The 26,111-nt window shown below is 33.7% G+C and overlaps 5 protein-coding genes and 1 pseudogene across 5 annotated transcripts; all 6 read right to left on the bottom strand.

Annotated features, from left to right (window-relative positions):
- Positions 1 to 1,468: 1,468 nt before the first annotated feature.
- On the bottom strand, positions 1,469 to 1,954 carry LOC114184743 (uncharacterized). The gene has a single exon (XM_028072054.1). It carries the CDS (start codon positions 1,952 to 1,954, stop codon positions 1,469 to 1,471), a length of 486 nt encoding a protein of 161 aa, XP_027927855.1.
- A 2,508-nt stretch (positions 1,955 to 4,462) lies between these two features.
- On the bottom strand, positions 4,463 to 4,948 carry LOC114184744 (uncharacterized). Its single transcript, XM_028072055.1, has one exon. It carries the CDS (start codon positions 4,946 to 4,948, stop codon positions 4,463 to 4,465), a length of 486 nt encoding a protein of 161 aa, XP_027927856.1.
- A 3,543-nt stretch (positions 4,949 to 8,491) lies between these two features.
- LOC146886514 (uncharacterized) lies at positions 8,492 to 8,977 on the bottom strand. The gene has a single exon (XM_085673483.1). It carries the CDS (start codon positions 8,975 to 8,977, stop codon positions 8,492 to 8,494), a length of 486 nt encoding a protein of 161 aa, XP_085529609.1.
- A 3,522-nt stretch (positions 8,978 to 12,499) lies between these two features.
- On the bottom strand, positions 12,500 to 12,985 carry LOC146886513 (uncharacterized). The gene has a single exon (XM_085673482.1). The coding sequence runs from the start codon at positions 12,983 to 12,985 to the stop codon at positions 12,500 to 12,502; it is 486 nt and encodes a 161-aa protein (XP_085529608.1).
- Positions 12,986 to 16,507: 3,522 nt separating this feature from the next.
- Positions 16,508 to 16,993, bottom strand: LOC114184742 (uncharacterized). The gene has a single exon (XM_028072053.2). It carries the CDS (start codon positions 16,991 to 16,993, stop codon positions 16,508 to 16,510), a length of 486 nt encoding a protein of 161 aa, XP_027927854.2.
- Positions 16,994 to 23,220: 6,227 nt separating this feature from the next.
- LOC114185569 (NDR1/HIN1-like protein 1 pseudogene) lies at positions 23,221 to 24,182 on the bottom strand (annotated as a pseudogene).
- Between the last annotated feature and the right edge of the window lie 1,929 nt (positions 24,183 to 26,111).

The following is a 26,111-nucleotide window of genomic DNA, read 5'->3' as shown; positions in this document are numbered from 1 at the left end:
TGGCTGAAGGAGCAGGAAACAACATCTGCTCTCAGTCTGGTCCCAAATTTCAAAATTGGAAGGTGCAGAGGGTTACATAATAAAAAGGGGAAGATTCATGAGAGGATGGGTCTTTTTTTTGAATTACGACGGTGTTGTGGTGGTGCGGTGAAGCAGAAACAGAGGCGAACAGTGACAGAGGTTGGAGTTGTGGTGGTGTCGAGAAGAAGAGGCTGCCATGTGAGGGGAAGAAGCTTTGGCTTCTGTTAGGGTTTTTCTGAAAAGATAAAAAGGGGCAGAACCCTTTTACCACGCACACCCCCTCTTTTACCTAAACCACACCCTCCTCCTTTCTTTTCGCACACCCCCAATTTTAATTCCTGCACCTCCTTTTTTTGTTTCCTTAGCGCACCCCTTTATTTACTGCACGCACCCCACCTGTTACTTCATGCACCTCCCACATGTGACACTCCTGCACCCCATGTCTTTGTCTATTGTTTTTGGGCTTGTTGTTGTATTTGCTTTGTGCACCCCACCAATTACTCACGCACCCTTACTTTCTTGTTTCCGACTTTTATCCTTCTTAAATAATTTCATCCTTTTATAAATTTATTTATTTATTTTTATTTTTTAAAAAAAGAGGAAAACAAACATATTTGAAAATCATAAAAATTAAAATATAGAAAAATAAAAAAGGTTCTCTTTCTTTTTTTTTATTGTGTTTGTCCGACCGCTCGCGTCATGTGTTTATTTCGCGAATGAATACTTTATCTAAAAATTTAAAATATAAAATATAACAATTTTAAAAAAAATATTTAAAAATTAAAAAGTATAAATAATTTAAATATCATAATTTTAATTTCTTAAAATTAGAAAAATGATGTAGTATTCTACCAATCTAAAGCTGACGATTAATATTGGTATCGCAGAAATGATCTACGAAAAATGTGGTCCAGGAATATATAGGAGCATATGGTATGACTGGTCAAATTTGATGTTTCTCTTCTATTACGACACCTATATCATTATATATGATTCTTCAATTTTGTTTCTTAAAATTATCTGTGTACCTTAAATTATATAACTTCCATTAAAAAAAAACTGAATATATATGATAAAACTAACTTAATTCAAATTTGGTTGTTCTGTAAATTAACAGGCTAAATCTTTTGATCAATGCAACTAGAAATGGAATGAGATACTAACTCGTAGGAAAATTAGAAAAAATAAATAAATTCAAAGTAAAATGAATTATTTTAAATTTTTATTTTTGTAAATTAATTTAAACAGAAAAATTCAATTAAAATATCTAAAAAGATCTTAATCTAATTTAAATTTTGTTTGTGGATCAAAATTTGAGATCTGTTTATGGTATTTTCGGGAGTTACATGATATATGAAAAAACTGTAACATTTATGAATAACGAATTAAATGAACTGTGGCATGAGACAGATGAATGATAGGTTTACACTATAAACAAAAAAATGCATCAAATTTTGTTATTGAAAGAAGCAGCGTTGGCGTCTGCATCGTTGATATTCTTCTTGGGGAACGTTTCGTGACAAATCTCCATGAAAGCTTGAACGATAACTTGGTAGTTATCGGCGGCGTTCAAGCGGAGGAAGCACTCGAGAAGGTCTTGAAGATCGGTTTTGGTGAAGATTTGTCTCTGAAAGATCATTTGAAGCATGGATTCTCGAAAATCCTTGTGCGGGTCCTTTGAATCCTTCTCAACCGCAACAGTGTCAATGAGTTTTGAATTTGGTTTTCTCATGTTGTCGTTGTTAGGGTTTTCATGATTTGTGTGAACTTCGGAGAAGACGTTGTTGTCGTTGTCGCCGGAAGTGGTAGGGTTTGTTGTGTTTTGGTGAATTGAGGGTTGGAGTACTTCGTAGGATTTAGGGTTCCTACATCCACAACCTCCATTTGTTTTGAACAGAGCTCTCATAAACCTTTTTCTCTTTTTGGAACACATTGTGATTTCGTTGTGATATTTGACGATGCAGTGGGAAATTACTCGCTGATTCTGGTTTTCTATTTTAATCTTAAAATAAGAGGTTGCTAATCTCGTAAATATTTTTCTTCTTATTATTATATAATGAAATTTAACGATGCAGAGATATAAAGATATTTTTCAAAAGATAGAAAGTTAAGATAATTAAATTAAAATATATAGATAAAAGATGAAATTAGAGTGATTTGAGATGGATAAAAGATTTTTTTTTAACTAATTTGTTGTGTGTGAAATACGATTTCACAAAAAGATAGAATATCAATTCACAACTAATTAAAGATCTTGATAATGTGACCCATATCATATAGTCACGGAGCATTTTTGTTAAAGTAAATTTCACCTTGTTGGCAATAAATGTTTATGCAATATTTAGTTTATTTTATGTTAATTGTGAATGAAAAATTTATTCAATATTTAAACTTTATTTTATTTCAATTGTGAAACAAATAAGGATTTTACTTTTTTATATTTCTCGCATCAAATCATATAATATTTATTTATTTATTATCATAATTATTTTTGTTGTCTTCCTCATCTATAATCTATAACTATTGTCAACACCCAATTTCGTCCGGGTAACAATGATAAAATAAAATAATTAATTAATTAATTAATTAATTAAAGTTCAATTGAGAAGAATAAATAAATAAATAATTAAGAAAAGAAAAGAAAAAATATGTTTTGGTTTGAGAAAAATAATTATCTATTTATTTTATTATTATTATTATTATTATTATTTATATATTTTATTTTAGTTTATTTGGGCTTATTATTTTGATTATTACATTATTTTTCTTTCTATTATTACAGCTCCTTTTTTGTTTTACGTCTCTCATTCTAGTTTAATAAAAAAAAATAAAAAAAGAAAAAAAAAAAAGAAAAAAAAAAGAGAGAAGGGAAAGGGGAAAGAAAAAGGTAACGTAAAGCCTCTCTTTTGTTAAACCCAAGCATGCTATGCTATCATGGTTTTGTATTGGGAAAGGTCTGTGGCATGGTCATGATGGCTGAAGGAGCAGGAAACAACATCTGCTCTCAGTCTGGTCCCAAATTTCAAAATTGGAAGGTGCAGAGGGTTACATAATAAAAAGGGGAAGATTCATGAGAGGATGGGTCTTTTTTTTGAATTACGACGGTGTTGTGGTGGTGCGGTGAAGCAGAAACAGAGGCGAACAGTGACAGAGGTTGGAGTTGTGGTGGTGTCGAGAAGAAGAGGCTGCCATGTGAGGGGAAGAAGCTTTGGCTTCTGTTAGGGTTTTTCTGAAAAGATAAAAAGGGGCAGAACCCTTTTACCACGCACACCCCCTCTTTTACCTAAACCACACCCTCCTCCTTTCTTTTCGCACACCCCCAATTTTAATTCCTGCACCTCCTTTTTTTGTTTCCTTAGCGCACCCCTTTATTTACTGCACGCACCCCACCTGTTACTTCATGCACCTCCCACATGTGACACTCCTGCACCCCATGTCTTTGTCTATTGTTTTTGGGCTTGTTGTTGTATTTGCTTTGTGCACCCCACCAATTACTCACGCACCCTTACTTTCTTGTTTCCGACTTTTATCCTTCTTAAATAATTTCATCCTTTTATAAATTTATTTATTTATTTTTATTTTTTAAAAAAAGAGGAAAACAAACATATTTGAAAATCATAAAAATTAAAATATAGAAAAATAAAAAAGGTTCTCTTTCTTTTTTTTTATTGTGTTTGTCCGACCGCTCGCGTCATGTGTTTATTTCGCGAATGAATACTTTATCTAAAAATTTAAAATATAAAATATAACAATTTTAAAAAAAATATTTAAAAATTAAAAAGTATAAATAATTTAAATATCATAATTTTAATTTCTTAAAATTAGAAAAATGATGTAGTATTCTACCAATCTAAAGCTGACGATTAATATTGGTATCGCAGAAATGATCTACGAAAAATGTGGTCCAGGAATATATAGGAGCATATGGTATGACTGGTCAAATTTGATGTTTCTCTTCTATTACGACACCTATATCATTATATATGATTCTTCAATTTTGTTTCTTAAAATTATCTGTGTACCTTAAATTATATAACTTCCATTAAAAAAAAACTGAATATATATGATAAAACTAACTTAATTCAAATTTGGTTGTTCTGTAAATTAACAGGCTAAATCTTTTGATCAATGCAACTAGAAATGGAATGAGATACTAACTCGTAGGAAAATTAGAAAAAATAAATAAATTCAAAGTAAAATGAATTATTTTAAATTTTTATTTTTGTAAATTAATTTAAACAGAAAAATTCAATTAAAATATCTAAAAAGATCTTAATCTAATTTAAATTTTGTTTGTGGATCAAAATTTGAGATCTGTTTATGGTATTTTCGGGAGTTACATGATATATGAAAAAACTGTAACATTTATGAATAACGAATTAAATGAACTGTGGCATGAGACAGATGAATGATAGGTTTACACTATAAACAAAAAAATGCATCAAATTTTGTTATTGAAAGAAGCAGCGTTGGCGTCTGCATCGTTGATATTCTTCTTGGGGAACGTTTCGTGACAAATCTCCATGAAAGCTTGAACGATAACTTGGTAGTTATCGGCGGCGTTCAAGCGGAGGAAGCACTCGAGAAGGTCTTGAAGATCGGTTTTGGTGAAGATTTGTCTCTGAAAGATCATTTGAAGCATGGATTCTCGAAAATCCTTGTGCGGGTCCTTTGAATCCTTCTCAACCGCAACAGTGTCAATGAGTTTTGAATTTGGTTTTCTCATGTTGTCGTTGTTAGGGTTTTCATGATTTGTGTGAACTTCGGAGAAGACGTTGTTGTCGTTGTCGCCGGAAGTGGTAGGGTTTGTTGTGTTTTGGTGAATTGAGGGTTGGAGTACTTCGTAGGATTTAGGGTTCCTACATCCACAACCTCCATTTGTTTTGAACAGAGCTCTCATAAACCTTTTTCTCTTTTTGGAACACATTGTGATTTCGTTGTGATATTTGACGATGCAGTGGGAAATTACTCGCTGATTCTGGTTTTCTATTTTAATCTTAAAATAAGAGGTTGCTAATCTCGTAAATATTTTTCTTCTTATTATTATATAATGAAATTTAACGATGCAGAGATATAAAGATATTTTTCAAAAGATAGAAAGTTAAGATAATTAAATTAAAATATATAGATAAAAGATGAAATTAGAGTGATTTGAGATGGATAAAAGATTTTTTTTAACTAATTTGTTGTGTGTGAAATACGATTTCACAAAAAGATAGAATATCAATTCACAACTAATTAAAGATCTTGATAATGTGACCCATATCATATAGTCACGGAGCATTTTTGTTAAAGTAAATTTCACCTTGTTGGCAATAAATGTTTATGCAATATTTAGTTTATTTTATGTTAATTGTGAATGAAAAATTTATTCAATATTTAAACTTTATTTTATTTCAATTGTGAAACAAATAAGGATTTTACTTTTTTATATTTCTCGCATCAAATCATATAATATTTATTTATTTATTATCATAATTATTTTTGTTGTCTTCCTCATCTATAATCTATAACTATTGTCAACACCCAATTTCGTCCGGGTAACAATGATAAAATAAAATAATTAATTAATTAATTAATTAATTAAAGTTCAATTGAGAAGAATAAATAAATAAATAATTAAGAAAAGAAAAGAAAAAATATGTTTTGGTTTGAGAAAAATAATTATCTATTTATTTTATTATTATTATTATTATTATTTTTTATATATTTTATTTTAGTTTATTTGGGCTTATTATTTTGATTATTACATTATTTTTCTTTCTATTATTACAGCTCCTTTTTTGTTTTACGTCTCTCATTCTAGTTTAATAAAAAAAAATAAAAAAAGAAAAAAAAAAAGAAAAAAAAAGAGAGAAGGGAAAGGGGAAAGAAAAAGGTAACGTAAAGCCTCTCTTTTGTTAAACCCAAGCATGCTATGCTATCATGGTTTTGTATTGGGAAAGGTCTGTGGCATGGTCATGATGGCTGAAGGAGCAGGAAACAACATCTGCTCTCAGTCTGGTCCCAAATTTCAAAATTGGAAGGTGCAGAGGGTTACATAATAAAAAGGGGAAGATTCATGAGAGGATGGGTCTTTTTTTTGAATTACGACAGAGAGGGGTTTGGGCACCAGAAATCAGAAGGAGGGAGAGAAGGAGTAAAATTGGAAAACGGAAGTGCATTAAGTTTTATTTTCACGGTAAGTGTTCTTAACTCCTCCTTAGCTTATGTTTATGTTACCGTGACTTGATGTTGCTGTTGATGTTTATGGGTGTATGAATTAAAACTTATATTGTATAGATGGTTTGAGATGAGCATAGTTACATCTGTTATTCCTTTTGTTTATTCCCATCTAAAGAACAGGGCACAATGTTTTTTATTTTTATTTTATTTTATTTTATCTGTTAAGATATGTTCTTGTTTGGAACAGAGCACAATGTTTTTTTTTTTTTTATTTTATCTGTTAAGATATGTTCTTGTTTGAATGTTACTGTTGTCCGAGTGAGTGCTGGAAAATAACCTCACCCTCAATCTCAATCTTTCTCGCCACCATCATCTTTCCCTCATCACCTTCAAGACTGCCAAGACAGAACCCAAACACAACACCACAAACAACCAGAATCACATTCATTCGTCATCATCACTGTCACACACTCAAATTCACCATAACAACCCAATACAAATAAAAAAAAAATCAAAGAATAAAAACCCTCGCCGCCGGCGATTCGGAGCTTTAAACGAAAGACGCGCCGACGGCAGCGACCTTGGATATCACGCAGAGGCGGTTCGAAACGATATGCGAAGAGAAAGCAAAGGCCGAGCGTTCCCGGCGACGACACCCCTAAGAACAGGATGTCGCCGGTGATGTTTCCGACGGCAGGGACGCGGTGCGGTGGCCACGGGTGCGGCAGTTCTTGAGGAGCATACACATGACGGCGGCTCCTAGCGCGGGCGTCGATCTCGCGAGAGAGAAGGAGAGAAGGAGTGGCTTCCGGCGTCGACGGTGAGGCTCTGGTGGCTAGAGCGGTGCGGTGAGCGACGACGGGGCTCTGGAGATCTCACCTATCTCGTGCGCGTTGGAGAAAGAGGAAGAAAGAGATGTGTCGCCGGTGGGTGATGATCGGCGTTGTCGCCGGCGAGCTAGCTGCTCGGTGTTGTGGTGGTGCGGTGAAGCAGAAACAGAGGCGAACAGTGACAGAGGTTGGAGTTGTGGTGGTGTCGAGAAGAAGAGGCTGCCATGTGAGGGGAAGAAGCTTTGGCTTCTGTTAGGGTTTTTCTGAAAAGATAAAAAGGGGCAGAACCCTTTTACCACGCACACCCCCTCTTTTACCTAAACCACACCCTCCTCCTTTCTTTTCGCACACCCCCAATTTTAATTCCTGCACCTCCTTTTTTTGTTTCCTTAGCGCACCCCTTTATTTACTGCACGCACCCCACCTGTTACTTCATGCACCTCCCACATGTGACACTCCTGCACCCCATGTCTTTGTCTATTGTTTTTGGGCTTGTTGTTGTATTTGCTTTGTGCACCCCACCAATTACTCACGCACCCTTACTTTCTTGTTTCCGACTTTTATCCTTCTTAAATAATTTCATCCTTTTATAAATTTATTTATTTATTTTTATTTTTTAAAAAAAGAGGAAAACAAACATATTTGAAAATCATAAAAATTAAAATATAGAAAAATAAAAAAGGTTCTCTTTCTTTTTTTTTATTGTGTTTGTCCGACCGCTCGCGTCATGTGTTTATTTCGCGAATGAATACTTTATCTAAAAATTTAAAATATAAAATATAACAATTTTAAAAAAAATATTTAAAAATTAAAAAATATAAATAATTTTAATATCATAATTTTAATTTCTTAAAATTAGAAAAATGATGTAGTATTCTACCAATCTAAAGCTGACGATTAATATTGGTATCGCAGAAATGATCTACGAAAAATGTGGTCCAGGAATATATAGGAGCATATGGTATGACTGGTCAAATTTGATGTTTCTCTTCTATTACGACACCTATATCATTATATATGATTCTTCAATTTTGTTTCTTAAAATTATCTGTGTACCTTAAATTATATAACTTCCATTAAAAAAAAACTGAATATATATGATAAAACTAACTTAATTCAAATTTGGTTGTTCTGTAAATTAACAGGCTAAATCTTTTGATCAATGCAACTAGAAATGGAATGAGATACTAACTCGTAGGAAAATTAGAAAAAATAAATAAATTCAAAGTAAAATGAATTATTTTAAATTTTTATTTTTGTAAATTAATTTAAACAGAAAAATTCAATTAAAATATCTAAAAAGATCTTAATCTAATTTAAATTTTGTTTGCGGATCAAAATTTGAGATCTGTTTATGGTATTTTCGGGAGTTACATGATATATGAAAAAACTGTAACATTTATGAATAACGAATTAAATGAACTGTGGCATGAGACAGATGAATGATAGGTTTACACTATAAACAAAAAAATGCATCAAATTTTGTTATTGAAAGAAGCAGCGTTGGCGTCTGCATCGTTGATATTCTTCTTGGGGAACGTTTCGTGACAAATCTCCATGAAAGCTTGAACGATAACTTGGTAGTTATCGGCGGCGTTCAAGCGGAGGAAGCACTCGAGAAGGTCTTGAAGATCGGTTTTGGTGAAGATTTGTCTCTGAAAGATCATTTGAAGCATGGATTCTCGAAAATCCTTGTGCGGGTCCTTTGAATCCTTCTCAACCGCAACAGTGTCAATGAGTTTTGAATTTGGTTTTCTCATGTTGTCGTTGTTAGGGTTTTCATGATTTGTGTGAACTTCGGAGAAGACGTTGTTGTCGTTGTCGCCGGAAGTGGTAGGGTTTGTTGTGTTTTGGTGAATTGAGGGTTGGAGTACTTCGTAGGATTTAGGGTTCCTACATCCACAGCCTCCATTTGTTTTGAACAGAGCTCTCATAAACCTTTTTCTCTTTTTGGAACACATTGTGATTTCGTTGTGATATTTGACGATGCAGTGGGAAATTACTCGCTGATTCTGGTTTTCTATTTTAATCTTAAAATAAGAGGTTGCTAATCTCGTAAATATTTTTCTTCTTATTATTATATAATGAAATTTAACGATGCAGAGATATAAAGATATTTTTCAAAAGATAGAAAGTTAAGATAATTAAATTAAAATATATAGATAAAAGATGAAATTAGAGTGATTTGAGATGGATAAAAGATTTTTTTTTAACTAATTTGTTGTGTGTGAAATACGATTTCACAAAAAGATAGAATATCAATTCACAACTAATTAAAGATTTTGATAATGTGACCCATATCATATAGTCACGGAGCATTTTTGTTAAAGTAAATTTCACCTTGTTGGCAATAAATGTTTATGCAATATTTAGTTTATTTTATGTTAATTGTGAATGAAAAATTTATTCAATATTTAAACTTTATTTTATTTCAATTGTGAAACAAATAAGGATTTTACTTTTTTATATTTCTCGCATCAAATCATATAATATTTATTTATTTATTATCATAATTATTTTTGTTGTCTTCCTCATCTATAATCTATAACTATTGTCAACACCCAATTTCGTCCGGGTAACAATGATAAAATAAAATAATTAATTAATTAATTAATTAATTAAAGTTCAATTGAGAAGAATAAATAAATAAATAATTAAGAAAAGAAAAGAAAAAATATGTTTTGGTTTGAGAAAAATAATTATCTATTTATTTTATTATTATTATTATTATTATTTTTTATATATTTTATTTTAGTTTATTTGGGCTTATTATTTTGATTATTACATTATTTTTCTTTCTATTATTACAGCTCCTTTTTTGTTTTACGTCTCTCATTCTAGTTTAATAAAAAAAAATAAAAAAAGAAAAAAAAAAGAAAAAAAAGAGAGAAGGGAAAGGGGAAAGAAAAAGGTAACGTAAAGCCTCTCTTTTGTCAAACCCAAGCATGCTATGCTATCATGGTTTTGTATTGGGAAAGGTCTGTGGCATGGTCATGATGGCTGAAGGAGCAGGAAACAACATCTGCTCTCAGTCTGGTCCCAAATTTCAAAATTGGAAGGTGCAGAGGGTTACATAATAAAAAGGGGAAGATTCATGAGAGGATGGGTCTTTTTTTTGAATTACGACAGAGAGGGGTTTGGGCACCAGAAATCAGAAGGAGGGAGAGAAGGAGTAAAATTGGAAAACGGAAGTACATTAAGTTTTATTTTCACGGTAAGTGTTCTTAACTCCTCCTTAGCTTATGTTTATGTTACCGTGACTTGATGTTGCTGTTGATGTTCATGGGTGTATGAATTAAAACTTATATTGTATAGATGGTTTGAGATGAGCATAGTTACATCTGTTATTCCTTTTGTTTATTCCCATGTAAAGAACAGGGCACAATGTTTTTTATTTTCTGTTAAGATATGTTCTTGTTTGGAACAGAGCACAATGTTTTTTTTTTTTATTTTATCTGTTAAGATATGTTCTTGTTTGAATGTTACTGTTGTCCGAGTGAGTGCTGGAAAATAACCTCACCCTCAATCTCAATCTTTCTCGCCACCATCATCTTTCCCTCATCACCTTCAAGACTGCCAAGACAGAACCCAAACACAACACCACAAACAACCAGAATCACATTCATTCGTCATCATCACTGTCACACACTCAAATTCACCATAACAACCCAGTACAAATAAAAAAAAAATCAAAGAATAAAAACCCTCGCCGCCGGCGATTCGGAGCTTTAAACGAAAGACGCGCCGACGGCAGCGACCTTGGATATCACGCAGAGGCGGTTCGAAACGATATGCGAAGAGAAAGCAAAGGCCGAGCGTTCCCGGCGACGACACCCCTAAGAACAGGATGTCGCCGGTGATGTTTCCGACGGCAGGGACGCGGTGCGGTGGCCACGGGTGCGGCAGTTCTTGAGGAGCATACACATGACGGCGGCTCCTAGCGCGGGCGTCGATCTCGCGAGAGAGAAGGAGAGAAGGAGTGGCTTCCGGCGTCGACGGTGAGGCTCTGGTGGCTAGAGCGGTGCGGTGAGCGACGACGGGGCTCTGGAGATCTCACCTATCTCGTGCGCGTTGGAGAAAGAGGAAGAAAGAGATGTGTCGCCGGTGGGTGATGATCGGCGTTGTCGCCGGCGAGCTAGCTGCTCGGTGTTGTGGTGGTGCGGTGAAGCAGAAACAGAGGCGAACAGTGACAGAGGTTGGAGTTGTGGTGGTGTCGAGAAGAAGAGGCTGCCATGTGAGGGGAAGAAGCTTTGGCTTCTGTTAGGGTTTTTCTGAAAAGATAAAAAGGGGCAGAACCCTTTTACCACGCACACCCCCTCTTTTACCTAAACCACACCCTCCTCCTTTCTTTTCGCACACCCCCAATTTTAATTCCTGCACCTCCTTTTTTTGTTTCCTTAGCGCACCCCTTTATTTACTGCACGCACCCCACCTGTTACTTCATGCACCTCCCACATGTGACACTCCTGCACCCCATGTCTTTGTCTATTGTTTTTGGGCTTGTTGTTGTATTTGCTTTGTGCACCCCACCAATTACTCACGCACCCTTACTTTCTTGTTTCCGACTTTTATCCTTCTTAAATAATTTCATCCTTTTATAAATTTATTTATTTATTTTTATTTTTTAAAAAAAGAGGAAAACAAACATATTTGAAAATCATAAAAATTAAAATATAGAAAAATAAAAAAGGTTCTCTTTCTTTTTTTTTATTGTGTTTGTCCGACCGCTCGCGTCATGTGTTTATTTCGCGAATGAATACTTTATCTAAAAATTTAAAATATAAAATATAACAATTTTAAAAAAAATATTTAAAAATTAAAAAATATAAATAATTTTAATATCATAATTTTAATTTCTTAAAATTAGAAAAATGATGTAGTATTCTACCAATCTAAAGCTGACGATTAATATTGGTATCGCAGAAATGATCTACGAAAAATGTGGTCCAGGAATATATAGGAGCATATGGTATGACTGGTCAAATTTGATGTTTCTCTTCTATTACGACACCTATATCATTATATATGATTCTTCAATTTTGTTTCTTAAAATTATCTGTGTACCTTAAATTATATAACTTCCATTAAAAAAAAACTGAATATATATGATAAAACTAACTTAATTCAAATTTGGTTGTTCTGTAAATTAACAGGCTAAATCTTTTGATCAATGCAACTAGAAATGGAATGAGATACTAACTCGTAGGAAAATTAGAAAAAATAAATAAATTCAAAGTAAAATGAATTATTTTAAATTTTTATTTTTGTAAATTAATTTAAACAGAAAAATTCAATTAAAATATCTAAAAAGATCTTAATCTAATTTAAATTTTGTTTGCGGATCAAAATTTGAGATCTGTTTATGGTATTTTCGGGAGTTACATGATATATGAAAAAACTGTAACATTTATGAATAACGAATTAAATGAACTGTGGCATGAGACAGATGAATGATAGGTTTACACTATAAACAAAAAAATGCATCAAATTTTGTTATTGAAAGAAGCAGCGTTGGCGTCTGCATCGTTGATATTCTTCTTGGGGAACGTTTCGTGACAAATCTCCATGAAAGCTTGAACGATAACTTGGTAGTTATCGGCGGCGTTCAAGCGGAGGAAGCACTCGAGAAGGTCTTGAAGATCGGTTTTGGTGAAGATTTGTCTCTGAAAGATCATTTGAAGCATGGATTCTCGAAAATCCTTGTGCGGGTCCTTTGAATCCTTCTCAACCGCAACAGTGTCAATGAGTTTTGAATTTGGTTTTCTCATGTTGTCGTTGTTAGGGTTTTCATGATTTGTGTGAACTTCGGAGAAGACGTTGTTGTCGTTGTCGCCGGAAGTGGTAGGGTTTGTTGTGTTTTGGTGAATTGAGGGTTGGAGTACTTCGTAGGATTTAGGGTTCCTACATCCACAGCCTCCATTTGTTTTGAACAGAGCTCTCATAAACCTTTTTCTCTTTTTGGAACACATTGTGATTTCGTTGTGATATTTGACGATGCAGTGGGAAATTACTCGCTGATTCTGGTTTTCTATTTTAATCTTAAAATAAGAGGTTGCTAATCTCGTAAATATTTTTCTTCTTATTATTATATAATGAAATTTAACGATGCAGAGATATAAAGATATTTTTCAAAAGATAGAAAGTTAAGATAATTAAATTAAAATATATAGATAAAAGATGAAATTAGAGTGATTTGAGATGGATAAAAGATTTTTTTTTAACTAATTTGTTGTGTGTGAAATACGATTTCACAAAAAGATAGAATATCAATTCACAACTAATTAAAGATTTTGATAATGTGACCCATATCATATAGTCACGGAGCATTTTTGTTAAAGTAAATTTCACCTTGTTGGCAATAAATGTTTATGCAATATTTAGTTTATTTTATGTTAATTGTGAATGAAAAATTTATTCAATATTTAAACTTTATTTTATTTCAATTGTGAAACAAATAAGGATTTTACTTTTTTATATTTCTCGCATCAAATCATATAATATTTATTTATTTATTATCATAATTATTTTTGTTGTCTTCCTCATCTATAATCTATAACTATTGTCAACACCCAATTTCGTCCGGGTAACAATGATAAAATAAAATAATTAATTAATTAATTAATTAATTAAAGTTCAATTGAGAAGAATAAATAAATAAATAATTAAGAAAAGAAAAGAAAAAATATGTTTTGGTTTGAGAAAAATAATTATCTATTTATTTTATTATTATTATTATTATTATTTTTTATATATTTTATTTTAGTTTATTTGGGCTTATTATTTTGATTATTACATTATTTTTCTTTCTATTATTACAGCTCCTTTTTTGTTTTACGTCTCTCATTCTAGTTTAATAAAAAAAAATAAAAAAAGAAAAAAAAAAGAAAAAAAAGAGAGAAGGGAAAGGGGAAAGAAAAAGGTAACGTAAAGCCTCTCTTTTGTCAAACCCAAGCATGCTATGCTATCATGGTTTTGTATTGGGAAAGGTCTGTGGCATGGTCATGATGGCTGAAGGAGCAGGAAACAACATCTGCTCTCAGTCTGGTCCCAAATTTCAAAATTGGAAGGTGCAGAGGGTTACATAATAAAAAGGGGAAGATTCATGAGAGGATGGGTCTTTTTTTTGAATTACGACAGAGAGGGGTTTGGGCACCAGAAATCAGAAGGAGGGAGAGAAGGAGTAAAATTGGAAAACGGAAGTACATTAAGTTTTATTTTCACGGTAAGTGTTCTTAACTCCTCCTTAGCTTATGTTTATGTTACCGTGACTTGATGTTGCTGTTGATGTTCATGGGTGTATGAATTAAAACTTATATTGTATAGATGGTTTGAGATGAGCATAGTTACATCTGTTATTCCTTTTGTTTATTCCCATGTAAAGAACAGGGCACAATGTTTTTTATTTTCTGTTAAGATATGTTCTTGTTTGGAACAGAGCACAATGTTTTTTTTTTTTATTTTATCTGTTAAGATATGTTCTTGTTTGAATGTTACTGTTGTCCGAGTGAGTGCTGGAAAATAACCTCACCCTCAATCTCAATCTTTCTCGCCACCATCATCTTTCCCTCATCACCTTCAAGACTGCCAAGACAGAACCCAAACACAACACCACAAACAACCAGAATCACATTCATTCGTCATCATCACTGTCACACACTCAAATTCACCATAACAACCCAGTACAAATAAAAAAAAAATCAAAGAATAAAAACCCTCGCCGCCGGCGATTCGGAGCTTTAAACGAAAGACGCGCCGACGGCAGCGACCTTGGATATCACGCAGAGGCGGTTCGAAACGATATGCGAAGAGAAAGCAAAGGCCGAGCGTTCCCGGCGACGACACCCCTAAGAACAGGATGTCGCCGGTGATGTTTCCGACGGCAGGGACGCGGTGCGGTGGCCACGGGTGCGGCAGTTCTTGAGGAGCATACACATGACGGCGGCTCCTAGCGCGGGCGTCGATCTCGCGAGAGAGAAGGAGAGAAGGAGTGGCTTCCGGCGTCGACGGTGAGGCTCTGGTGGCTAGAGCGGTGCGGTGAGCGACGACGGGGCTCTGGAGATCTCACCTATCTCGTGCGCGTTGGAGAAAGAGGAAGAAAGAGATGTGTCGCCGGTGGGTGATGATCGGCGTTGTCGCCGGCGAGCTAGCTGCTCGGTGTTGTGGTGGTGCGGTGAAGCAGAAACAGAGGCGAACAGTGACAGAGGTTGGAGTTGTGGTGGTGTCGAGAAGAAGAGGCTGCCATGTGAGGGGAAGAAGCTTTGGCTTCTGTTAGGGTTTTTCTGAAAAGATAAAAAGGGGCAGAACCCTTTTACCACGCACACCCCCTCTTTTACCTAAACCACACCCTCCTCCTTTCTTTTCGCACACCCCCAATTTTAATTCCTGCACCTCCTTTTTTTGTTTCCTTAGCGCACCCCTTTATTTACTGCACGCACCCCACCTGTTACTTCATGCACCTCCCACATGTGACACTCCTGCACCCCATGTCTTTGTCTATTGTTTTTGGGCTTGTTGTTGTATTTGCTTTGTGCACCCCACCAATTACTCACGCACCCTTACTTTCTTGTTTCCGACTTTTATCCTTCTTAAATAATTTCATCCTTTTATAAATTTATTTATTTATTTTTATTTTTTAAAAAAAGAGGAAAACAAACATATTTGAAAATCATAAAAATTAAAATATAGAAAAATAAAAAAGGTTCTCTTTCTTTTTTTTTATTGTGTTTGTCCGACCGCTCGCGTCATGTGTTTATTTCGCGAATGAATACTTTATCTAAAAATTTAAAATATAAAATATAACAATTTTAAAAAAAATATTTAAAAATTAAAAAATATAAATAATTTTAATATCATAATTTTAATTTCTTAAAATTAGAAAAATGATGTAGTATTCTACCAATCTAAAGCTGACGATTAATATTGGTATCGCAGAAATGATCTACGAAAAATGTGGTCCAGGAATATATAGGAGCATATGGTATGACTGGTCAAATTTGATGTTTCTCTTCTATTACGACACCTATATCATTATATATGATTCTTCAATTTTGTTTCTTAAAATTATCTGTGTACCTTAAATTATATAACTTCCATTAAAAAAAAACTGAATATATATGATAAAACTAACTTAATTCAAATTTGGTTGTTCTGTAAATTAACAGGCTAAATCTTTTGATCAATGCAACTAGAAATGGAATGAGATACTAACTCGTAGGAAAATTAGAAAAAATAAATAAATTCAAAGTAAAATGAATTATTTTAAATTTTTATTTTTGTAAATTAATTTAAACAGAAAAATTCAATTAAAATATCTAAAAAGATCTTAATCTAATTTAAATTTTGTTTGCGGATCAAAATTTGAGATCTGTTTATGGTATTTTCGGGAGTTACATGATATATGAAAAAACTGTAACATTTATGAATAACGAATTAAATGAACTGTGGCATGAGACAGATGAATGATAGGTTTACACTATAAACAAAAAAATGCATCAAATTTTGTTATTGAAAGAAGCAGCGTTGGCGTCTGCATCGTTGATATTCTTCTTGGGGAACGTTTCGTGACAAATCTCCATGAAAGCTTGAACGATAACTTGGTAGTTATCGGCGGCGTTCAAGCGGAGGAAGCACTCGAGAAGGTCTTGAAGATCGGTTTTGGTGAAGATTTGTCTCTGAAAGATCATTTGAAGCATGGATTCTCGAAAATCCTTGTGCGGGTCCTTTGAATCCTTCTCAACCGCAACAGTGTCAATGAGTTTTGAATTTGGTTTTCTCATGTTGTCGTTGTTAGGGTTTTCATGATTTGTGTGAACTTCGGAGAAGACGTTGTTGTCGTTGTCGCCGGAAGTGGTAGGGTTTGTTGTGTTTTGGTGAATTGAGGGTTGGAGTACTTCGTAGGATTTAGGGTTCCTACATCCACAGCCTCCATTTGTTTTGAACAGAGCTCTCATAAACCTTTTTCTCTTTTTGGAACACATTGTGATTTCGTTGTGATATTTGACGATGCAGTGGGAAATTACTCGCTGATTCTGGTTTTCTATTTTAATCTTAAAATAAGAGGTTGCTAATCTCGTAAATATTTTTCTTCTTATTATTATATAATGAAATTTAACGATGCAGAGATATAAAGATATTTTTCAAAAGATAGAAAGTTAAGATAATTAAATTAAAATATATAGATAAAAGATGAAATTAGAGTGATTTGAGTTTGTTAAAGATTTTTTTTTAACTAATTTGTTGTGTGTGAAATACGATTTCACAAAAAGATAGAATATCAATTCACAACTAATTAAAGATTTTGATAATGTGACCCATATCATATAGTCACGGAGCATTTTTGTTAAAGTAAATTTCACCTTGTTGGCAATAAATGTTTATGCAATATTTAGTTTATTTTATGTTAATTGTGAATGAAAAATTTATTCAATATTTAAACTTTATTTTATTTCAATTGTGAAACAAATAAGGATTTTACTTTTTTATATTTCTCGCATCAAATCATATAATATTTATTTATTTATTATCATAATTATTTTTGTTGTCTTCCTCATCTATAATCTATAACTATTGTCAACACCCAATTTCGTCCGGGTAACAATGATAAAATAAAATAATTAATTAATTAATTAATTAATTAAAGTTCAATTGAGAAGAATAAATAAATAAATAATTAAGAAAAGAAAAGAAAAAATATGTTTTGGTTTGAGAAAAATAATTATCTATTTATTTTATTATTATTATTATTATTATTTTTTATATATTTTATTTTAGTTTATTTGGGCTTATTATTTTGATTATTACATTATTTTTCTTTCTATTATTACAGCTCCTTTTTTGTTTTACGTCTCTCATTCTAGTTTAATAAAAAAAAATAAAAAAAGAAAAAAAAAAGAAAAAAAAGAGAGAAGGGAAAGGGGAAAGAAAAAGGTAACGTAAAGCCTCTCTTTTGTCAAACCCAAGCATGCTATGCTATCATGGTTTTGTATTGGGAAAGGTCTGTGGCATGGTCATGATGGCTGAAGGAGCAGGAAACAACATCTGCTCTCAGTCTGGTCCCAAATTTCAAAATTGGAAGGTGCAGAGGGTTACATAATAAAAAGGGGAAGATTCATGAGAGGATGGGTCTTTTTTTTGAATTACGACAGAGAGGGGTTTGGGCACCAGAAATCAGAAGGAGGGAGAGAAGGAGTAAAATTGGAAAACGGAAGTACATTAAGTTTTATTTTCACGGTAAGTGTTCTTAACTCCTCCTTAGCTTATGTTTATGTTACCGTGACTTGATGTTGCTGTTGATGTTCATGGGTGTATGAATTAAAACTTATATTGTATAGATGGTTTGAGATGAGCATAGTTACATCTGTTATTCCTTTTGTTTATTCCCATGTAAAGAACAGGGCACAATGTTTTTTATTTTCTGTTAAGATATGTTCTTGTTTGGAACAGAGCACAATGTTTTTTTTTTTTATTTTATCTGTTAAGATATGTTCTTGTTTGAATGTTACTGTTGTCCGAGTGAGTGCTGGAAAATAACCTCACCCTCAATCTCAATCTTTCTCGCCACCATCATCTTTCCCTCATCACCTTCAAGACTGCCAAGACAGAACCCAAACACAACACCACAAACAACCAGAATCACATTCATTCGTCATCATCACTGTCACACACTCAAATTCACCATAACAACCCAGTACAAATAAAAAAAAAATCAAAGAATAAAAACCCTCGCCGCCGGCGATTCGGAGCTTTAAACGAAAGACGCGCCGACGGCAGCGACCTTGGATATCACGCAGAGGCGGTTCGAAACGATATGCGAAGAGAAAGCAAAGGCCGAGCGTTCCCGGCGACGACACCCCTAAGAACAGGATGTCGCCGGTGATGTTTCCGACGGCAGGGACGCGGTGCGGTGGCCACGGGTGCGGCAGTTCTTGAGGAGCATACACATGACGGCGGCTCCTAGCGCGGGCGTCGATCTCGCGAGAGAGAAGGAGAGAAGGAGTGGCTTCCGGCGTCGACGGTGAGGCTCTGGTGGCTAGAGCGGTGCGGTGAGCGACGACGGGGCTCTGGAGATCTCACCTATCTCGTGCGCGTTGGAGAAAGAGGAAGAAAGAGATGTGTCGCCGGTGGGTGATGATCGGCGTTGTCGCCGGCGAGCTAGCTGCTCGGTGTTGTGGTGGTGCGGTGAAGCAGAAACAGAGGCGAACAGTGACAGAGGTTGGAGTTGTGGTGGTGTCGAGAAGAAGAGGCTGCCATGTGAGGGGAAGAAGCTTTGGCTTCTGTTAGGGTTTTTCTGAAAAGATAAAAAGGGGCAGAACCCTTTTACCACGCACACCCCCTCTTTTACCTCAACCACACCCTCCTCCTTTCTTTTCGCACACCCCCAATTTTAATTCCTGCACCTCCTTTTTTTGTTTCCTTAGCGCACCCCTTTATTTACTGCACGCACCCCACCTGTTACTTCATGCACCTCCCACATGTGACACTCCTGCACCCCATGTCTTTGTCTATTGTTTTTGGGCTTGTTGTTGTATTTGCTTTGTGCACCCCACCAATTACTCACGCACCCTTACTTTCTTGTTTCCGACTTTTATCCTTCTTAAATAATTTCATCCTTTTATAAATTTATTTATTTATTTTTATTTTTTAAAAAAAGAGGAAAACAAACATATTTGAAAATCATAAAAATTAAAATATAGAAAAATAAAAAAGGTTCTCTTTCTTTTTTTTATTGTGTTTGTCCGACCGCTCGCGTCATGTGTTTATTTCGCGAATGAATACTTTATCTAAAAATTTAAAATATAAAATATAACAATTTTAAAAAAAATATTTAAAAATTAAAAAGTATAAATAATTTAAATATCATAATTTTAATTTCTTAAAAATAGTTTTCTTTTTTTTCTTTTAGTGTCTGTCCGACCGCTCGCGTCGTGTGACACATATTTTCAATTAATTCAAAAATACCAAAAAATATAAAAACATCAACATTTTCAAACAAAGTCTTTTTAAGAACTACGTGACCCTTGATTCTCCACCGTGAGATACGTAGGAGCAAGGTCAGTCCTTGTCAGATTCACCTCTAAAAAATCAAATCTTTTTTACTCATTTTTTTTCAAATATTTTTCAAAGAACTACGTAACCCTGATTTCTCATTTTTAATGAGAATACGTAGGACCAAGGTCAAATCCTTGTCGGGCCCAAAAAAATAAAAAAAATATTTTTGTTTCTTTTTAGCATCGTTGTCTTATTATTTTTGGGGAAAATTAACATTTTGAAAACCACATCAACTTTGCATTTTTAATTAAAGGTACCGCCCTCGGGCCGGCGCGGTAGGGTGCTAACACCTTCCCTACGCGTAACCGACTCCCGAATCCAAAATATGGTTTTTCGCAGACTTGTCTTATCTTTATGGTTTTCCATAGTTTTCCAGAATAACTATGGTGGCGACTCCCAAATCTCTTTCCAAACCCATTTTCTTTTTCGATTCGCCTTCCCGTCGCGATTCCGGTTGCGACAACTATATATAAAAGGGATTCCCTCTTTTGTGTCCACATTTCATAATTTCAACTTTACCCTTTACAATTTAATTATTTATTAAATTTTAAAAAAAATAATGGTTACTTTTACAAGTTTTTATAAAACTATTTACTTATCTCCTTCTTCTTTTTCTCCTACTATTCATCACCAGTTATTTTTTTCATATTTTCTCCATACATTTCACTTTAATTTTTATAAATATACTTTTATTTTGTTCATTAACTTAATAACATTACAATATTATCAATTATTAATATAATTCAAAAAATGTGTACACACAGGCGCGAGGATCGCGCCTCGCGCGTGTGTGTACCCTAGTATAGATAAGGTGCATTCCGTAAGTTTACTCAAAGTAACTTTCAATATCATTAAGCATAACTTTTGGTTTTTTTTTTTTCAAAAATACCATATAACTAAAATGGGTTACAATTAATGTTTAACATACACAAGATTTCAAACATAATAAGAAAACCCTTTGAATAATATTAAATGAAATAAATTAAAAGAAAATTAAAATATTTCTTTGGTGTGACACCAATAACATTTAAAAGCATTATCTCTTTCAACATATTAAACGAAAGAACAGTGTGTTTTGAAAGTGTTGTTCACGGAAATATTGATGTGAATTAAGAGAGCATACGAAAGTTCATTGAAACGGGCTTATGCAGAAGAAACTCATTACGTTCAGGCCCATACACCAAAGCAGCACTATATTCCGAAAGGAATAGTTAACTAAAACAAAATAATGGAATAAAACGGGATATGAAAAACATAGGTAGAAAATAATTTTCACTCTAACCAAGTTTTAATTATTTCATAACTTGGATACATTTAATTAAATTACAAGTTTTTGTTTTATTAAATATTTAAAATTCTTTCTTTTTTGTCAAAGTACTTTATATCATTAACGAAATAACATAGTTGTTACTTCAATCTTTTTGTGTTCAAAACTCGTGGATTAACTTTTTTTTTTCTTTAATTTCTTCCAACTCATCAGTTTCTTATCTTTTTGGTGAACAGATTAGGCCTTCTCTTTCATTTCCCAAAGAAGAAAAGGAGCATATATGGTGTCCAAGTTTTGTTTTCTTTGGCCCACTTTTTTCTCTTCTGTCTCAACTGTTGTTGTGGATTTAACAGCGGAGACAAATACATGAATGCCAAATAAATGAAGGCTCTGAATCTGTAATGACACCAAAACAAAAAAGAAGAGTGTGGTTTTTCTCAATAGGCATTGAACATGAGGCAACAAGCCAATTCATATGCTCCCTGTTCAATTCTTTGCAAAATCTGTCCAAATTCACTCTATCTCCTCAAGTTGCTTCACAGATAAATATTCACCCAAATCTCGTATCGAGTAATATAAAAAAAAGAGTAATAGACAAACATTATAGAATAAAAAGTTGTTTTTGGAGTTGTCGTCTTAACTCAACAGATAAGTTATATTTTAGGTAGTTACATGTTATTTGTTGAGTAATAATGTTTTTTTTTTCTGAGTAATTATCATAATTATATCTTTTTAGTGTCATGAGTAATATACATACATATTGACTTTATTAGTCATGTAATTGTGGTTTAAACAAGGCAGAGTAGGTAAATGGGAGAAAATCTGGAGCAATAAGAAGAGTTGTAATCTTGAAATACCGAACATATTTGTATATAGAAAAAAGTAAGAGGAAGTTGGTGGAAGAAGTTGATCCATCTCTCCTTTTAGAATCTGCAGAAGTAACTTTTTGTAAAGCTTCAAGTAAAAGAAAGCACCACGAATATGCATTTTAGTTATGTCTATCACCACGAATGACTTCAAAAATCATCACTCAAAAGTGACCTATGCTCTATCATATCTGTGTGTCATGTGGTCCACATAGTTCAACACCCTACACCACAATATCCACTCTATTATGCCTACAATTTAGTTACTCTTGCCACCTTATGCTTTTCTTTACAAAATAAGTTATTATTTAATCTTATTTATAAATTATAATTTATTTTTATTATTAGTCTACGTGAAATTTTGCATAATTTTTTTAGTTAAAAAGAAATGAATATCTTATTAATTAGATATTATTTATTGTGAAGTTATTTTCACTTAGAACAAGAAGGTAGACCTAAATACCAAAAGGAACAGAGTCCAAGGAGACCTTGGTCAAGTACATAGACGACTACACCAATTCCATCAAATCCTAGTCAATTTACGATACACATGTTTCTTCTATATTCAAGTGCGTGTCAAAGACTAAGAAGGAAGAAAGAAAAGAAGACTTCAAAAAGAAGTTTAAATTGAATACCAACATTGTCCTTAGAATATTATTTAAAAATATTAGTAATATTTTTAACCTTTTCTTAGTATGCTACACATCTTTCGTCAAAAATCAAAGTCGCGTTAAAATTAAACACAGTCGTAACACATGCATCAACAAGAGCAGTGAACAACCAAAACTATCATTTTCAACCATTATTTTTCTCCTTTCCTTTCTTCTTCAGATTCACAGTTACATCTTCCACGAAAAACTCCTTGTCGTTATCCATTTATTTGAAAAAGAAAAATTCGTAACTAAATGAAATGAACACTGTTACTGTTTTTTTGTTGTAAGAATGAAAAAGAAACCATCGTATGCTCAGAATTAAATCATAATAATAAGCATGCAAGGAGTCGAAACAAAAATTCTCGTACAAATTCACGTAAACCTTTTCGTGTATGTAAAACTTTAGAAGACTTTATCCAATATATTACTTAAAGAAAATAAACAAAGAAAAAAAGAGAACATAGTTATGGAGAGGTGGTTGAGACTAACTCAGAGAAAGAAAGAAAATTTAACAACTACAGCAATGAAAGCAAATTACTTTGCTTTCATATCACTACTAACTGGTAAATAATTAATAAACTAAACATCAACAATGCAACTTTGGAAAAGCTGAAACTTCACCGCCGGAGCGGCTACCCCGATGGCGTCATCATCGTCGCCGGCGAGTCTGATATACGCGGGGCAGTTCACGTTAATATGGTACCTTCCGGAGACCCAAGTCCCCACTTTCCACTTCACTCTGCCGTTGACTTTGACGTTGACCAGCACTCCTCCGGAGGTTTTGTCCTGCTGGAGAATCTGGAGCATGAAGGGGGAGACGGGGACGGCGGTGCCGTAGAGGAAGGGGGACCAGACGGCGGTGTCGCGGTGGCCCTGGTAGGTGGGGGGGAGGGCGGTGGCGAGGGAGACTTGCTGGCCGCGGTAGGAGGCGTAGGCGTCGAGTTTGGTGTAGTAGACGCCGATGCGGTGGTTGGGGTTGAAGGCGGAGAGAGTGACCTGCATGGTGAGGGTTAGAGTGTTGGGGGTGGGGGCGGTGGGGGAGGGGATGGCGCCGCTGGAGGAGAGGTTGAATGCGTAGACGGTGGCGTCTTGGAGGATGAAACGGGGTTTGGTTGGGCGGAGGATGATCCAGATGAGGAAGATTACGAGGAGGATGAGGAAGATGAAGCCGAGGACGGCGGCGAATACTCGGCGGAGGAGCTTCTGCCGCTCCTCGTTGTGGTGGCCGCAGTCCTTGGTCATGGTGGCGTTGGTTGGTATAACTAAATGTGAATATGCAGAGAGGTGTGTGTTGGATTCAGCATGTTGAGAATGTTTCATAAAGGGTGGTGCATTATATAGGCACCACAATAATTTAAAGAATATGAAGAATAGTTTTTTATCATAAAGAGATAAATGTAATGAAAAAGAAAAGTGAAAAAGAAAGACATTTTGAAGAAAATGAGATGGCACGGAAAAGAAAAAAGAATTTGAGATTATAGAGAGAATGATCTATTTTCGACAGAGACATGATGACTTTGGTGTTGGGTTCAAACCTTGTAGTATACGGAAAGTTGATCAATTTTTAATTTAGAATTAAGTTGAAGTGATATTGATTATTAGAGAAAAAATAATTTTGATTAAACAAGAAATGGTTAATGTTGTATTAGAATGGTTGTGATGATTAATAAGTAAAAAAGTATAGCATAGAGTTTAGAAATGGCAATTATGACATACCCACCGCCGACCAAACCTTATAAGGTTCTGCCAGGTACTTTGCTTTCCTAAAGGATAACTTACTATTTTTGCAATCAAAAGTGAGAAGCTACATAAAGAGAGTGTTTCTTTTTTTTTTTTTTACTTCTTTTGATTGCTATAATATTTTTTTCACATGAGTAACATTTTTCTTCTCTAAAAAATCATGTTTCTTTTTCTCTATACGATTGTGGTACTTCTCCTAGGATTCTGTTCCACTATGATTTCTTTCATGTTAATTCATTTTGTTAGTGTTCTTTTTTTCTTCTTATAAACATGGATACTAAGGATAAAAAAAATGCCATTATGGATACTTCAAGCCCAAATTATTTTCATTTTTCTGAAAATATAACATCTGATGACAGTTTTAAAATAAAAATTTCACACTACTTTTTATGTCCGGTGTACAATATTTCTATGATGATTATTTTGGTGTCATAGTTGTGGATGATATAGTGTATATATTTTTTGTGATACTGCAAAAGATTTGACATAGTAAGTTAAGTAGATCTTACTATGCCAAATCCACCACGACTTTACCTAACTCTCCAACAATACTAAAAAAGAGATTCTTTTGGAATGTTTGCTAGAATTTCTATCATTCTTCATCTTTGTGTACATCACTAGTAAGTGGCTCTCACTAGCGAATCTACCATGATGAATCAATCGCCTGGTAGCCTTCATATGGTCAACCTTTCACCTCATCCTCGATCTGACCTGCAACTTTATTCTCTGATGACAATGACAACTTGTGACAGCAATCAAAACAATCGTATGAGCAACCCCAACAATAAATAAATTTGTAGTGAATTTGAATATAACATTTTAGGATTCAATAACTTATAACCTCTTCACAAGAATGCAATAACGGATGAAGACAACCACAATGGGAGTTGCGAGAATGCAAGACGCGACAATAGAGTTGGTATAAGAATGCAAGTTGAGAGAAGAAACTTGAATTATGAACTGCTTAAAAGATAACATGAAGAAAAAAAAGTGAAATATTTAAAAGAAAATGTGAGTAAAGATTCAAACATACTATAAGGAGTAAACATATATTATGATAGGTCACTCAATAAACTGACATAATAAATTTGTGCCACCATACTCACTTATTATGACATTATTACTTACAATGTTCAATAAATTTAACTTTTATTACAAAAATGTCACCGATCAATTTATTATAACAAATACATGTACACTCATCATAATAAATTTAACCTTTTATTACAAAATCATCACAAATCAACTTATTATAACAAGTGAACTACACATATCATAATGAATTATCATTAATTTATATTTTTATATTGGTGTCCATTAATGTATATTTTTTAGTCCATAAGGTTGTTTGTGATGATCCCAAACAAAACTAATCTTCTAGTTTATAATGTTTTTATTTTCTTCTTCACATTTTCTTCTTACCCTATAAACAAATTTCTGAGTACATCTTTATTCTTGAGGCATTAAGAAGGTTGTTAAATTTAAGAATAAAGTTTTGTATATATTAAACAAAAACTATCAG

This window comes from Vigna unguiculata, chromosome 5, assembly GCF_037176805.1.
Source record: "Vigna unguiculata cultivar grain cowpea cultivar isolate G323 ecotype 2 chromosome 5, ASM3717680v1, whole genome shotgun sequence".
NCBI lineage: Eukaryota > Viridiplantae > Streptophyta > Magnoliopsida > Fabales > Fabaceae > Vigna > Vigna unguiculata.
Note: the sequence above shows the minus strand (reverse complement) of the source record. Positions and strands in the feature narration are given on the sequence as shown.

Excerpts from the sequence above, each read along its gene's own strand:
- LOC114184743 (XM_028072054.1), bottom strand. The coding sequence starts at position 1,954 with ATGTGTTCCAAAAAGAGAAAAAGGTTTATGAGAGCTCTGTTCAAAACA.
- LOC114184744 (XM_028072055.1), bottom strand. The coding sequence starts at position 4,948 with ATGTGTTCCAAAAAGAGAAAAAGGTTTATGAGAGCTCTGTTCAAAACA.
- LOC146886514 (XM_085673483.1), bottom strand. The coding sequence starts at position 8,977 with ATGTGTTCCAAAAAGAGAAAAAGGTTTATGAGAGCTCTGTTCAAAACA.
- LOC146886513 (XM_085673482.1), bottom strand. The coding sequence starts at position 12,985 with ATGTGTTCCAAAAAGAGAAAAAGGTTTATGAGAGCTCTGTTCAAAACA.
- LOC114184742 (XM_028072053.2), bottom strand. The coding sequence starts at position 16,993 with ATGTGTTCCAAAAAGAGAAAAAGGTTTATGAGAGCTCTGTTCAAAACA.